Source organism: Sporobolomyces salmoneus, assembly GCF_050403485.1.
Source record: "Sporobolomyces salmoneus JCM6883 DNA, S_salmoneus_JCM6883_v1_ctg102, whole genome shotgun sequence".
Lineage (NCBI taxonomy): Eukaryota > Fungi > Basidiomycota > Microbotryomycetes > Sporidiobolales > Sporidiobolaceae > Sporobolomyces > Sporobolomyces salmoneus.
The window spans coordinates 18,047-31,975 of record NW_027481061.1 but is presented as its reverse complement, the minus strand read 5'-3'; the positions used below and the strand labels follow the sequence as shown (position 1 = coordinate 31,975).

Sequence of the window (13,929 nt, the reverse complement as noted above, 5' to 3'; positions counted from 1 at the left end):
CCCTAACCCTAACCCTAACCCTAACCCTAACCCTAACCCTAACCCTAACCCTAACCCTAACCCTAACCCTAACCCTAAACCCTAACCCTAACCCTAAGCGACGCCAAAAACTCGATGTTCTGCCTCTCGATGCAGCGAGAACTCGAGCAAGGAACTTTACGAATCAACTTCCAATTCCACATATTGATTACAACACGACTTGACTGAGTACGAAAGGAAAACCTGTCCTCGAAACCCAAATCGAATTCTCGTCAGTTCGGACTCTCTTCCGCGCAAACTCCCGACGTGCTCTTGCTCCTCGTACCCTCGAGTCCTCTTCAATCGCTCAGTTTAGATCAAGTTTCCCCTCACCTCCTCCCGATCAAAGGAAGAGAAGAAGGAAATCCCTCATTGACGGACGAAACTCGACTCCCTCCGATCTCCTCGAAACAATCCATTCCCTCCTGCCGATTCCTTCCCTTTCGACATCATTTCGAAGCGGTTACCGGGATGAAACCAGAGCCGGATACGAGTTGAAGGGGAAGAAGATCGGATGGGGAAGAAATGGTTCGAGTCGAGAAGTAGAAGAAAGGGAGTCGAGAATCGCCCTTGACAACCCGGTTGTAAAGCGGTGAAGGTCTAGAGATACCATTTTTGTCGTCATAGCGAGGACGAGGCGAGGAACGCGCAGGACAAGAGAAGTCGAGAGAGAAAGGAGAACTTACGAAACACGAACGAAACGACGAATTGCGAGGAACGATATGATCTTGCGACAGGAGATTACGGATACGGGCCGATGTGACACCTGAAGCTCAACAATCGTCAGTGAATATCACCGCGAGACGACGATAAAAGCAAAAACTCACCCAAGCAAACCTCTTCCGCCCCATCCCCTCCTCGGTGTCAGTCTCAGGACCGTTCTCTTCCCTCCATCTCGCTGCACAACGACCGGTAGATCCTTCCCTTCCAATTGCGATACGAGTTTCCCAACCGCGGCGAGATTTTCGTGATTTGTCGAATCGACCGAAGAAATCGAAATGATCAAATCGTTTGGTTCGAGTCCCTGTGCACCCCGCCCAAGTTCAGTACGAGCACTCACCCTCCTGAGAAGAAAGGCGATAACGCACAGCTAATTGAGCAGGAGAATCTTGAGCGACCGAATTCACTCTCGCAAACGGCACCTTCACTTCCCTCTCCTCCTCTCCCTTCTCGTTCGGCTTCTCCATCTCGGTATCCCCTGCACTCAACCCTTCTTTCACGAGTGCTTCCAACTCTCCCTCAATCGCCTTGAGATCATTCCTCCCTCGAATAATCTCAACTCTCGCATTCCTCACCGCGGCAACATCGATATCCGATCTCGGGAAGCCCTGAGGATCCACCAGCGGGGTCTTCAACGTAGAGTTATTGTTCGTCGAGAGGGTAGAGTAATGAACGGAGAGAACTGCTTCGAGGTTTGAACGTCGTTGAAGAACCGAAGAGAGTCGTTCAGATAGTGGAGCTGTCGATGAGACGGTTGTAGAGGTAGTCGCTGTCGTACTGCTCGGTAGATGGAGGTCTTGCATCGTCGTCATCGGATGGAAAGTGAGGAGAGAAAGAGAGACAAGTTCGTTCCAGTTCTTCTCCTCATTCCATTACCGATCCGACTTCAAAGATGGCAGATCTAGCTCTTCAAGTCGAACAACTCGAATTCGCCTACGCGCAACTGAACAACGCTCCTCCGAAACTCGTCCTAGGGAATGTCGATCTCAATTTACCGAGAGGGAGTCGATGCATCCTCGTTGGTGCGAACGGTGCAGGTCAGTAACGATCTCCATCTCTCTGGTGTTGCTAGGCGAGCGGGAACTCGCAAGTAGGGACGATGGACGGGAGAAGAGTTTCGATTGTTAAATGACGTTCCCTCGGGGGTTGTCTCTTGCCCATCGACGGCTCTACTTGAGCCATGAGCTATACCGTTCGACTCGTGAAGCTCTTTTTGACTCTCGGAGGGTAGAACGGAATCGGAGCAGACGAAAATACTCGGAATCTCGTCTTTCGCAGAGAAGCTGACTCTCCCTCTCTCTCTCCTGTCCGCTTCTTCCCCTCTCTCAGGAAAATCGACTCTTCTCCAGATCCTCGCCGGCAAGAAGCTCACCCGAAGCGGTGCCAAAGTTCTCGGTCAAGACGTCTTCTTCAACACTCCGAAAGGCGTAACTTATCTAGGTACGCTCACTCTCCCGCACGATCAGAACGTTAAGAACTGATAATAGGGAAGTTCCGCGTCCTAATAGGTACTGAATGGGCCGCGAACCCCGTCGTGAGATCCGATTTGAAGGTTTCGCATTTCTTGTCAGTTTTTCGAGTTTCTTCGTCTTCGTCTGTCGCGAACTCGCTGATGAGAGCACTCCCGTCAATTCAGAGATTCTGTCGGTGGATATCGACACAAAGAACGTCGAGACAAGCTTCTCGAAATCATGTAACTCCTCGCTTTCTCCCTTCGTCGCAAAAACGAAACGATTCTGACTCTCCATTTGTGGATGCGCGCAGGGACGTTGATCTCGACTGGAGAATGCACGAAGTGTCAGACGGAGAAAGACGACGAGTCCAAATCGTTTCGGGATTGATGGAACCTTGGGAAATGCTCTTACTCGATGAAGTTCGTTTCCCCATCTCTCTTTCTGTCCCCTACTCCCGACTTACCGCTCCTCACTCGCTCGATAGGTCACAGTAGATCTCGACGTCCTAGTCCGTTCGAAACTGCTCAATTTCCTCATCGAAGAAACCAAAACTCGCAACTCGACGATTCTCTACGCGACTCACATTTTCGACGGACTCGACTCCTTCCCGACTCATCTCTGCCACCTCCAACTCGGCTCGACTATTCCTCCTTCTCCCTTACCCTGGCCTCTTCCGTCCAACGATGAATTGCCCGAAGAAGGGAAAGTTCCGGACGAGATTCGGGAGAAAATGAATAGGGAGGATAGGAGCGGGAGTAGAATGCTGGAATTGGCGTTGTGGTGGTTGGGAGAGGACAAGAAGGCGAGATTGGAGAAGGAGGTGAAGGAGACGGGTCAGAAGAAGAGAGGTGCGAAAGACGGAGTCGTCGGGGATAGCGAAAAGTTTTACAAACAGTGAGCTATCTCTCCCATCTCTCTTTTGCGCGACGGTGACTGAAGACCTATATCGCGATGCGCAGATACGATTACTCGCACTAGATTGGCTCGACGAACCAAAATTCGACGGAATCGTTCGCAGAAAAACTTGTACAAATTTCTCGCCTTGTTGTGATCAACTCACCATGTATCTTACCTAGTAGTTCAGCAATCTTCGCAATCGAAAGCATTCAACCGCGCTCTGAGCAAGCAAGTTCGAGATTCGGAGTTTCGATTCCAACTCCCACTGCAAGTTCTGTCTCGAGCTCGCTCAATTCTCTCCTCGTGTCGTAAAGCAGCAGAGAGCAGGAGTTGAAGAATTATTACAAGTTGACATCATGCTAGTAAGGGTTCATCTAGGGTAATCATCACGATCTCTGTCGAGAGTCGATCGAATCGAATCGAAACGAAGTGGAAAAATGCGAAAAGGAAAGCGAAACAACGTCAAGGATGATCTATGCGAATCCTTCAACGAGGGTATCCCTCATTCCGGCAATCCTCGACGTATCTTGTCCACCTAGCTTGAACGCGGCTTCGATAACACTGATTTCGGTCGCTGTCGTGTCGAGTCCGGTGAAGGAAGCCCAATCTGATCGTCGTGATGTAGTCGAAGCGAGGAGAGTGGAGAGAGAGGGTCGCGATAGAGGGCAGAGGGCGAGTGGAGTAGAAATGATGAGAAGAGGAGAAGAAAAGGAGGAAAAGTCGAGGGGAATCGGAGAAGTCGAGCGAGTTGACGAGAGGCAACGAAAAATGGGTAGAACGAAGTCGAGGATCGAGAAAGGGATCGGCGAAGGCGGATCGAGAGCGTGAGAGGCGGAAGAAGGCGGTTGAGAGGGGAAAAGTAGAGAAAACGAAAATCGAACAATCAGCTCATCGAGATCACCAAAACACGAAAGAACTCGAAAGGCTTACCGTTGACAATCATACCAGCACCAATGACATCCGAACCACGGTTAACCGTACCAGCCTGCGGCAATGCACGAGTCAGTCTTTCGAAAATCTCGCGAAAGAACCGAAAGGAGCGAGACTCACAACTAGGGGAACCTGTAACAAACTACTCAACTCATCCTGATCCTGTACCGACGTCTTCGGGTGTACCAAAGCTCCCTGATTACTCAACCTACAATAACTTCCGACGAGTACGTTATCCGCGATCGTTTGTCGGAACACTTCGACCTTCAACACGTCGGCGATAATTTCTTCGGTTTCTCGGTCAATGTCGGGGTGAACGAGCGCGACGTAGTCGTTACACGCGATGATGTTTCCGAGCGCAGAGAGTCGTTCTTCGATACGTTGAATCGCGACGGAATCGGGGAGAGAGTTGCGGAGATGTTGAAGTTCTTGATCAGTCGTCGTCGAAGGGACTAGTAGTCCGTGTCGGTTACCTGTAACGTCGATCGTGATCAGTAATCGCTTTCTATGTGCGGGAAAGGCTTGTTTGCGAAAGAATCGAAAACCGAAAATCGAAGCTCTCTTTCCGCGTTTATTCCGTCGTTCTCGCATCTCGTTCGTCGGCTCGCAGCTTCTCTTCGTAGTATCTCTTACATCCCTCTGACGGAGCAAGAGAACAGTCCGAGAGCGCGGACTTACCGACTACCAATCTCCCGATAATTCTCGTTCCCGCGATCGAAGTTTGTACAACCGGGATGACATCTCCCAACTCTGCTTCGAACGTCGAATAGAAATTTGTCGATCCCGAAGAGACGGAAGAGAGACAGTAAGAGTTGGTGAGGGAGGCGAATACTCCGATCTGCCGAAAAGAGTTAGGGAGTCAGCTTCGAACGGGGAGGATAGTGAGAAGATGAATGCGTACATCGGAAGAGTTTTCGAATCTGCAACCTAGATGATTCGGAAACGAGAGAGATGAACGAGTGAGGTCAGTCTTTTGATGAGATGAGAGAAAGAGGCGAGAAGACACGAGGGAGCATCGGGGAGCTCCTCGGATAATGCATAGATCGTTCAACTTACGGACAGCCATAGTATGAGCAGCAAGAGCGGGTGGTTGATAGAGAGAGAGGGAAGGAGAGAAAAGAAAGAGATCGAGAACTTTTGTAATCGTTCTCTCCCCTTCTCCACATCTGACTCGACACCAAGATCAACAAACAGTGAGCTACTACGATTCAACGACTGTCCCGGCGAATCTCAAAGTGTCCGAGTCGACCTCTTGACGATTCGACTCGATTCATCAATTGACCTCTTCCGACTCGATCAACCTCATTCGTACGGCGTGACTGACTCTATCGGACTCGTGGTGAATAGATAATGGACGCCTCCGGAATGAACCCTGCTACCGCCGCCGCTTTCGAGGGAATGATGCAACAAAAACAGGTGAACTACTCTCCTCCGCTCTCTCGCGTCTTGGCGATGCCAGGTTCGCTCGAGGATAGGCGAAGCATGTCGAGACATAGCTATGAAGCGGAAGGGAGCCGGTCGCCGGTCATTGGGAAGGAAACGGTCGAAACTTTGCGAGGCAGTCGGCTTGAGGACTCGAGTCTTCGGGAGGAGAGCCAGTGATGGAGCGGGTCAGCAAGTAGAAGGTGATCACGACGATGTGTTGATCGCGCTGGAGCCGGACGCTGAGAGTCGGTCTCGAGAAGAGGGAAACTGGTTCTTTCGTTTCTCGTCGCAATTCTCTCTTCCCCTCTCATTCAGCTCCCTTCTCGCGCCGAAACCTCATACTGATCCTTCCGTCGACCCTTTCTGCGATCTAGATGAAAGACTTCATGGCTCTCTACCAAAACCTTGTCGAACGATGCTTCAACAACTGCTGCAACGATTTCACCTCGAAGGCTCTCTCTTCGAAAGAGGTACGTCCCGAGCGCCTCTCCCTGTCGTCCGATCGCTAGACTGACTCTCTCTTCGAGTGCTCGTTTCGCGCTTGCGTAGGAGTACTGCGTCAACACTTGCGCCGACAAATTTTTGAAACATTCTGAACGGTGAGCTCGAATTCCCTTTCTCTCGTCTTATTCTTGCTCGCACTGAGTCTTTCCTTGTCTCGCTTGCGCAGTGTTGGACTCCGGTAAGATCTGCGACGTCGAATTCCGAATCTTTCGCGATTCGAACAATCTCGACGACCGCAACTGACTCTTTCTCCGATCTTCTTCCGCAGATTCTCTGAAGCTAACGCTGAGATGTAAGTCGCCGTTCTCTATCACCTCAATCTCGCCTGCTCTTTGTGTTCCTCGTCGACGATTTCCTCGCGAGAACTACGAAAACGTCGAAGCGAAAGCGAGTCCGCTCTCGTTCTTCGTACGTCGCACTGACAACCTCCTCGCTCTCTTGTCCGGTCGATAGGATGGCTAAAGCTCAACAACGAAGATAAACTTCCCTTCTCGCTCGCTTTTCGTCAAACCTTTCCCCTCCTCTCCTTCAGTTTTCGTCAACTTTTCGCCTCGACAACCTCGCACTTCACCCTCGCATATATTCCCTTTGTACAACATTCTATACTTCGTATCTGAAACAGAAGAACACCTTTCAACTGATCAATCTCTCACGGCAAGAACGAATCCGAAATCGTTTTCGAAACGAGTTTCAGCGACTGTAACCTATCGTTTCGTTTCTCCCCAAGACAACAGAACCCGAATTGCCGAAACGAGTGGGCTCGGATCAGACGGAATAGTTCGGAATTCGACTTTGGAAAGTTCCGACAAGGGGAGCGATTAATTGCTCTATTCAGCAAAGACCTGTCGAGGTTTCCGCGGGTATGCGAACAAGATCGCCTTTGTCTCCACCCCTTTCGACCTCGAGTACGTGACGATCTTCGTCTCCGGCCTCGAATCGAAGCAATGGAACTCAAACTCGAAGACGCGAAAACGACGACCATTATTGACGCCTATCAAGTCGTGACACCGACCTTTCTCGACCCCCACGCCCGGCTCGCCGTCTCGGCTCTTCACTGAACGCGGACCCCTCGAGATTAGATCATTGTGACGCGGAGGGTGGAGAATTGCTTTCGTTCGTCTGAGCATTTTTCCCTTTCTCCTCCGCTTCCTTCACTCAATCTTCTATCTTCGCCGCTCACGCTTTCTCATGAGTCGTAGCAACGGTATGTTTATCTCCCGACAGTCCTGTAGTCGGTCGGGCTAATTCGTCGGCATTTTCTCGCGAGAACAGCTTCCAACTCGACCGTACCGGAAGAACTTCGAAGAGCGGGAATTAGTGCGTCCTCTCCCAACATCCGCTTACACGAGACTTACTCTTCATGCCGCAAATCGCTGGTGACGATTACGCTCGATATCTCTCAGCGATTCACAGACGAAACGAAGCGGTCTCATTCCTCAACGCGAATTGGCTTCGTGGCGGTAGGCTCCCTCGAATCTCGCTCGTGATCTGACTATAAACTGAGGAGACGCTTGATGAGCAGAGCGATGGGAGACAAACCCGAACCTCACAGGGATGCTACACCATTTACTCGATGCCGAATTTCACGCCAATTCGACTCAAACTGCACAATTCGCGAGGGACCACCGAGCTAGCCCAGCTGTGATATACCTTGGTCATCTCTACGTCCCTTTCACAGTCAGTTCCTCAGGTTCCTCCTTTGATTGAGTTCTTTTCCCTGACTTTCGATTTTCCTTTTTCTAGAATCAACTCGCGAGCGATGGACTCGATGATTTCCGGAGCAGACACCGTTACGCCGTCCGCCCACCAGCAAGAGGCTTCCCGAGGGGTGATGGTCCCCCGGATCAGCAGAGGGAGTTGGCGAAAGGCCGTCGATTCAAAGTCGAAGGGAGAAGGGACGGGTCGAGATTTGCTCGAGTACTTCGAGTCGTTTGACGTGAGAAAGAGGATCGGAATGTCATATCGGTTGCTTCTAGTGACAACGAGAGCGCACGACGAGGTGAAGGAGGAGAAAGAGAAAGATCAATGCTCGAACGCTCGAATCCCGCACAAACGCTCGAATCCCGAAAGCTCAATCCTCACGAACCGAGCGCATCGATCGCAGCCCCGGTCCGATCTCGGGAAGAAGCGAACGCTCGCCCCTGACCCCGTACGCCAAGATCACAGGTCGGTGCGACACCGCGGAACGAGACCGGAGGTCGAAGCGTCCGTGCACTCGAAATTTGAACGAGCTAAGATCTCGACTCTTTTGCTCTCTTCTTTCTCACCCTCGTTGCAGTCGATCCGTCAGAATGTCGCATCCTCGGCACCCAACCCTCCCTCGCCAAACACTCATCCCCCTCGAGCAATTTTACGATCGATTCAAATTCGCAGGAGTTCAACCTTCAGGTTTGATTCTGGTCCCGGATGGATGGACAGCTGTTCTTGATATGGTACGACAAGTGACATTCAGCCCGGCAAATCCCGTTGTCGCAAGGATTTTGCTGTCGAGGCAAATGGAAGTAAAACGTTTGGTGAGCTGTTTTCGAGCTCGTGAGATCTAACCTGCCGAGTGATACTGATTGACGATCTTCTTCAGGTGGTCGAATCAATTGCAGTACCCCCGTCCAGCTTTTATCATGTCCATCACGACATAGTCCATTTTCAAGCTGGAACGACGCATCTCGTCGGCCACCTTTGGTTTTTAGAATGCCACTCGCAAGCAAGTAGCGTCTTTGCCCTCCGACAACAAACGTATCACGGTTTCGTGCTGACTCTGCTTCTCGTGGCCTTGACTAGAACTTGAGAACGGCACCTTTTCCCGACGAACTCCCGATTGTGCGAGCCCTGAATACCTCGACCCATTCCGATATCAGGGTTCGATATCAGAAGCCTCTCGCCTATCCCGTGCCTTCGACTGAACCTCGCTCATTCCCTTTCGGATTCGTTCCGCTCCTCACGTCACCGAATGCAATTCCGCAAAGCTTTGTTTTCGTCTCGTCTCGTCTCCATCAGTTGCGTCACTTGATCAGCAGATGGACTCAGCTTGGACAAGACGACTCCTGCGACTCCGTCGAAGTTGAAATATTTTCCGTCCTGTTCTGTTTGTGCATGTACGTCGTCATTGCGGTCGAAAATCGGGCAATGTTCGAACTCGACGAGGAACACTGGTATAGGGGCTTCCATGAAGCGAGTCGACACGGAAGTGCGGTTTTTGGTCTCGCTGGAGCGTTGGAGAATTGGAACTGGTTGAAGGAACACGAAGGAACGCTCGAGGACTGGTTCGGCGACGCTGTGGAATGGTGGGTTGATGAGAACGAAGAAGACGAGGAAGGTAAGAGGGTGCATCTGCAGGCCGCGTTGGCGCAGATGAAGGATGAGCTGTTTGAACTTTTCGGTGAAGTCGTAAGTCTCTGGCTTTTGTGGCATTTTTGTAACGCCTTCACTGACCTCGACTCTTTGCGTAATAGGAGAAGCAACACTTGGGTATCCCGAGAGCGTTTCGTGTCGTCAGTCGTCACCAAACTTGATCTTTCGCGTTTTTCCTCTCTCGCTCGATCCTCTCTTCCTCGCTTGCTCGAATCTTCTCCCTCCCTCTTCCCGATCTTCTGCAATACCTCACCGTTTCACTTCTTTGTTCTCCTCCCTTCCCGTCTCGTAAAACCTTGCAACTTTTGGTCCCCTTCTCGTTTTCTCTCCCTCGTACGAAAGTCGTGAACGTTCGTTCGTCGTGCTCGTCTCGTCTGGAGTCCTGTTCGAGTGAGAGCTTGCCTGCTTTTGCTTCCGGGAAGCATTCAACAACCAAAACCAAAATGAAAACTCACTGACTCGTGGGTTTTCGAAGAGCGCGATTCAATTTTCGAGATTCGATACTTTTCGTTGAGAGTCGCTCGAGATAACGACCTCAGTCTCTCCCATTCACGACTCAGATTGAGCGACTGCCCTTTGACTCAGATGAATTCGCACTGATTCCGAATCCGGAAAACGAAATCCGAACGCTGCTTTCCGAGATAGGGCCGAGTGCCTCTCGTAGAGGTCTGTGAGACGAGTCTCTCGTGCAAGTAGGAAGACGGTAGAACGATCGATTTCATCTTTTGGAATTCTACGCGCGCGAGATCAGGAGTGAGAATCTTAACGATGACTGAAGAGATGAGAGAGTGAGGACTCACTAGTACTGCGCAGATAAGGTTTCGTTTCACTCGATACTACGCTCTCGCCGTGTCCGAGATCCCTATCGCGATATTTCCACAATTGAGGCTCCAACCTCCTCTCGAACTTCCGGTCTTCCAACGATCCTAACGCAGCTCGTCTCTTTCCCATCTTGACGGATACCGATATGGTAATCTTTCAGAAGGAGGTCGCCAAGAAGGAAGGGGTAAAAGGTTGGTTGGCGTGAAATTGAGCGAAATTCCGAAGACGAGAGGGAGAAAATCGATCTGTCGAGTTGGCCAGAGGGAGGGCGGTTCGGGGAATAGTTTCGGAATTGCTGACTCTGTAGACGGAGTACGAAATGGACGTCAGCTTCAAACGAACGAAGTTTGCCGCAAGCGAGGCGTTCAAGACGATTTCCGCTCACCTCGTTCGACAGACTCCTGACTGCGTAGACCGCCATACTGAAGTCCCATCCTTTCCTTTGCGTCGACACGTTGCTCACTTTCCTCCGTTCGACGATCCCGCTCCAATCCCTTCCAATCCTCCGAAAAACTCTCTAACTCCCTTCAAGTTCAACTCGACCGAAGCTGCCGTCGCTCCACCACCTCCTCCTCCGTTCGTACTGTTCCTCGGTGCGACGATGAGGAGGTATGTTTCTGGCGTGAGAGCGTCGAGAAGAGTCGTGTAATTCGTCGAAGAGAGCGAGAGTGAAGTGAAGGGGAGATGTAGTTTGCTGTGCGCTCGCAAAGAACCTACATCAGCTCAAGACAGAGAGCGTGTTGTGGAGCTGAAGCGCGGGCTCACTTGCAAGATCCTTTGAACCCTTTAACCATCGTACTAACTCTCTCGAACCTTCGTTCTTCCCACCCTTTCACGAGTCTCTTCTCTTCTTCGTTCATGTCTTCGAGCTTTTTCGTCACGGAGGAGATTACGAGGAAAGTTGTGCGTTCGAACAGGACGAGTTCGAGGGAGGAAGTGAGGGAAAGATAGGATTCGAGATGATGTCGGAGGAGGGAGAGCGAGGGCATCAAGTGAGAAACGACGATTGACCAAGCCTAGAGCACCGAGAGTAGTATTGATCAGCAGCGAGTACGAGCGTTCGGAGTGAACGAAATCGCGAGAGAATTCGACGAAAAGAAGGGAATTGTAGATTCGACTCACTCGATACAACGTCTCGTTCCATATACTCGTCGCCATAAACTTCAATCCACCCTTCCATCCACTCTCTCTCGCTTTCGCCCCGACTTCCCTCTCAAACTCTTGGAATTTCGTTTGTTGTTGTTCGATCGGGACTAAATCCATTTTGTGTAACAACACAAACACCATCGGTCCCGAATTCTCCCCTCCTACTCCGTCTTCGTTCGTGCCGGATGATGTAGAGGCGGGGGCTGCGAGAGGGGTAGCAGAATTCGAGGAAGAAGTCGTTGAAGAGGAAGATGTTTGAGTCGAGAGAGCCGAGAGACATTTCAGGAAATAATGAGTGTCGTGCGTCAGGAGGTCTGGAGATTCGGCGTCGAAGATATAGATCAGAGAATGAACCGATCGGAAGACGGTCGAACTCTGCGAAGTTAAATGAGAATCCATGAACGCTGGCGAGTAGACACGATTTCTTCACCTATCAGCTCCGCGCAAACGGAAGTGTAGAGCCGAGTGTACTCACAGTCCTGTCCTCCACAATCCCACAGGTCCAACCTCAACCCACCCAAGAACCGAATCTGACTACTTTCGACATCTATCGTCGCGCTCAATCGTCGTGTGTCTGCGGCTAATTGCGATTTGAAGATGATTGCTCGCATGGAGGTCTTGCCACTACCGGATTTGCCCATCAAGAGGAGCTTATCGTGGGAACAGAGCGAGGGGAGTCAGCGATTGAGACAGCGAGAAGGGGGACTGAGGGAGCGCACCTTTTTGCGTGATTTCGAAGACATGGTATGGTACTGTATAGTCTTACACTGCTATTCGCGAGTCGGTTCGAAGCAAAGTGAAGGGTAAGAGATCAGAAATGGACGACTCTGTCGCTTCGTCTCTCTCACCTCTTTCGACTCTGATAAGCTCTCCGACATGCTCATACGGTCTCTATCACGGCTCAGAACGCCTCTGTCCCGCTCAACACCGCTTCCTGAACCCCGCTCGTTCTTCTTTCGTCATCAAACTTTCTCACCTTTCCGCTCCTTCTCCTCCTCCTCATCGCCTCTGCAAGACGTTCCGACCGTCCCAGCACCACGGAAACGTACGCCTCCAAAACCTCGACTCAAGAAAGAACTACCCGAGCTCGTCGAATCCGAATTGATCGAATCTTTCGTCCGAGGTACCTCTTCTCTTCCTCTCTCCCCTCCCTTCCACGTCTCTCTAGCTGACCCAGTTATCATGAGGACAGGATCTGGACCCGGCGGCCAAGCAACAAACAAGACCTCGAACGCGTGTTCCCTGATTCACTCACCGACGGGGATCAGAGTCGTTTGCCATGAGACTCGTTCGAGGGAGACGAACAGAAAATTGGCGAGACGGATCATGAGAGAACGTGTGCGCTTGTCATCTCTCCGAACTCGGACTCACGAAAGAAACTGACGGTTCATAACGTCGTTTCGCTCAGTTGGATCAACATCTGAGTCCACCGGGTGAATCGAGGAGGGATCAAGAAGCGGAGAGGGAGAGACGGAAGAAAGAAGCAAAGAGGAGGAAGGGGAAACGGAAGGCTGCAGCGAACGGTTCAGAAGGAGAGACAGCGAACGAAGGAGATGGGGAAACAGATCGACAGTCGGAAGAAGCGTCAAACCAGGAGTAGTATCGAGATGAGCTCCACGGTAAGTCTGAGAAGATTGCACACTGTCGCAGTGTCACAGTGTTTTGACCTCTCGGCTACAGATTCAGAGTTCGCTAGTTTCTCAGTTCTCAGAAGTCAATGCGAGATTCTCCGGCGTCAAGGCATTTCCGGCACGCTAACACCTATTTATCGGTAAGTTCATATCTCGCCCTCTGCCCTGGATAGACGGCTCGAAGAACTGACATTCTCGATCAAGATATTCAGTTTCGCCTTACACCGTTCACGAGCCCGAGTCGGTTTTCCTCGTATGAACGTCACTCTGGTTCCCACGGACGAGCCGGCAACTCGACGCCAGGGGTAGGTGGGTATAGATTGGACTAGTCAGGACGACTCGGCGTGATTCGTCGAGAATGTTCGGGAGAATGGTAAGAGCTTTTCCTTCGAGCTTCCGAGTTCTGATCGAATCGCGGGTCGGTACTGATGACGTTCCGTTATGATACGCAGCGTCGACTTTGTTGTCGGCCTCGCTGAGCTCGTTCTCTCCTAAAGATCTGCTCGGGACTATTCGATGGAACGTGACAAACTTGCAAAATACGATCAAACGACAATTCAAACAGAAACGGAACGACATGTCTGAAGAGATCACTTCACACACACGCGTGAAAGGGCAAGCTAGAGAGGTCGAGTGAAAGGTGAAGCGAGACAGGATAAACTTCGAGAAACAGAAAGGAAGAGATCCACCTAAATCGAGTTTAACGACATCGACGCCTGATCTCTCGTCTTCATCTCGAGCCCTCCCTCACGACTGAACCCGTACGTTTCGACTACATACCTCTGAGCGTGTCTCAATCCGATCCTCGCCGCTCCGTGTCCCAAACTACTCTCCTCTCTCGACCTCGACCTCGACCTCCCCAATAGTTGACTTACACGACGACGCACTCCGGATCGCCCATCCCTGTCTGGGCTCTGCTCTGTTCCGTCTCCACCAGAACGGAAGAGTCCCGAAATCGATCGAGAGCGAGAGTGAGAGCGGCGAAAGTTGGGTTGAGAGTTCGGGTCGAGATGTTGTTCCTTGGGTTCGTAGTG

General features: G+C 51.2%; 5 protein-coding genes across 5 annotated transcripts; 2 read left to right on the top strand and 3 right to left on the bottom strand.

Moving 5' to 3' along the window:
• Positions 1–759: 759 nt before the first annotated feature.
• On the bottom strand, positions 760–1,550 carry NAS2 (Nas2p; the record flags this gene model as incomplete). The annotated part of the gene is made up of 3 exons (XM_076635455.1): positions 760–784; positions 846–1,042; positions 1,107–1,550. 3 exons carry the CDS (start codon positions 1,548–1,550, stop codon positions 760–762), a joined length of 666 nt encoding a protein of 221 aa, XP_076484575.1.
• An 80-nt stretch (positions 1,551–1,630) lies between these two features.
• CAF16 (putative ATP-binding cassette family ATPase CAF16) lies at positions 1,631–3,170 on the top strand (the record flags this gene model as incomplete). Its single annotated transcript, XM_076635454.1, has 7 exons — positions 1,631–1,775; positions 2,068–2,178; positions 2,247–2,304; positions 2,375–2,431; positions 2,503–2,611; positions 2,677–3,086; positions 3,152–3,170. The coding sequence occupies 7 exons, from the start codon at positions 1,631–1,633 to the stop codon at positions 3,168–3,170; spliced, it is 909 nt and encodes a 302-aa protein (XP_076484574.1).
• A 392-nt stretch (positions 3,171–3,562) lies between these two features.
• TIF6 (translation initiation factor 6) lies at positions 3,563–5,085 on the bottom strand (the record flags this gene model as incomplete). The annotated part of the gene is made up of 6 exons (XM_076635453.1): positions 3,563–3,696; positions 4,020–4,074; positions 4,140–4,492; positions 4,698–4,857; positions 4,921–4,946; positions 5,076–5,085. 6 exons carry the CDS (start codon positions 5,083–5,085, stop codon positions 3,563–3,565), a joined length of 738 nt encoding a protein of 245 aa, XP_076484573.1.
• A 3,953-nt stretch (positions 5,086–9,038) lies between these two features.
• On the top strand, positions 9,039–9,457 carry JCM6883_003095 (uncharacterized protein; the record flags this gene model as incomplete). Its single annotated transcript, XM_076635452.1, has 2 exons — positions 9,039–9,332; positions 9,398–9,457. 2 exons carry the CDS (start codon positions 9,039–9,041, stop codon positions 9,455–9,457), a joined length of 354 nt encoding a protein of 117 aa, XP_076484572.1.
• A 1,120-nt stretch (positions 9,458–10,577) lies between these two features.
• GTR1 (Rag GTPase GTR1) lies at positions 10,578–12,007 on the bottom strand (the record flags this gene model as incomplete). Its single annotated transcript, XM_076635451.1, has 5 exons — positions 10,578–10,812; positions 10,884–11,134; positions 11,241–11,668; positions 11,740–11,914; positions 11,984–12,007. 5 exons carry the CDS (start codon positions 12,005–12,007, stop codon positions 10,578–10,580), a joined length of 1,113 nt encoding a protein of 370 aa, XP_076484571.1.
• Positions 12,008–13,929: the final 1,922 nt, after the last annotated feature.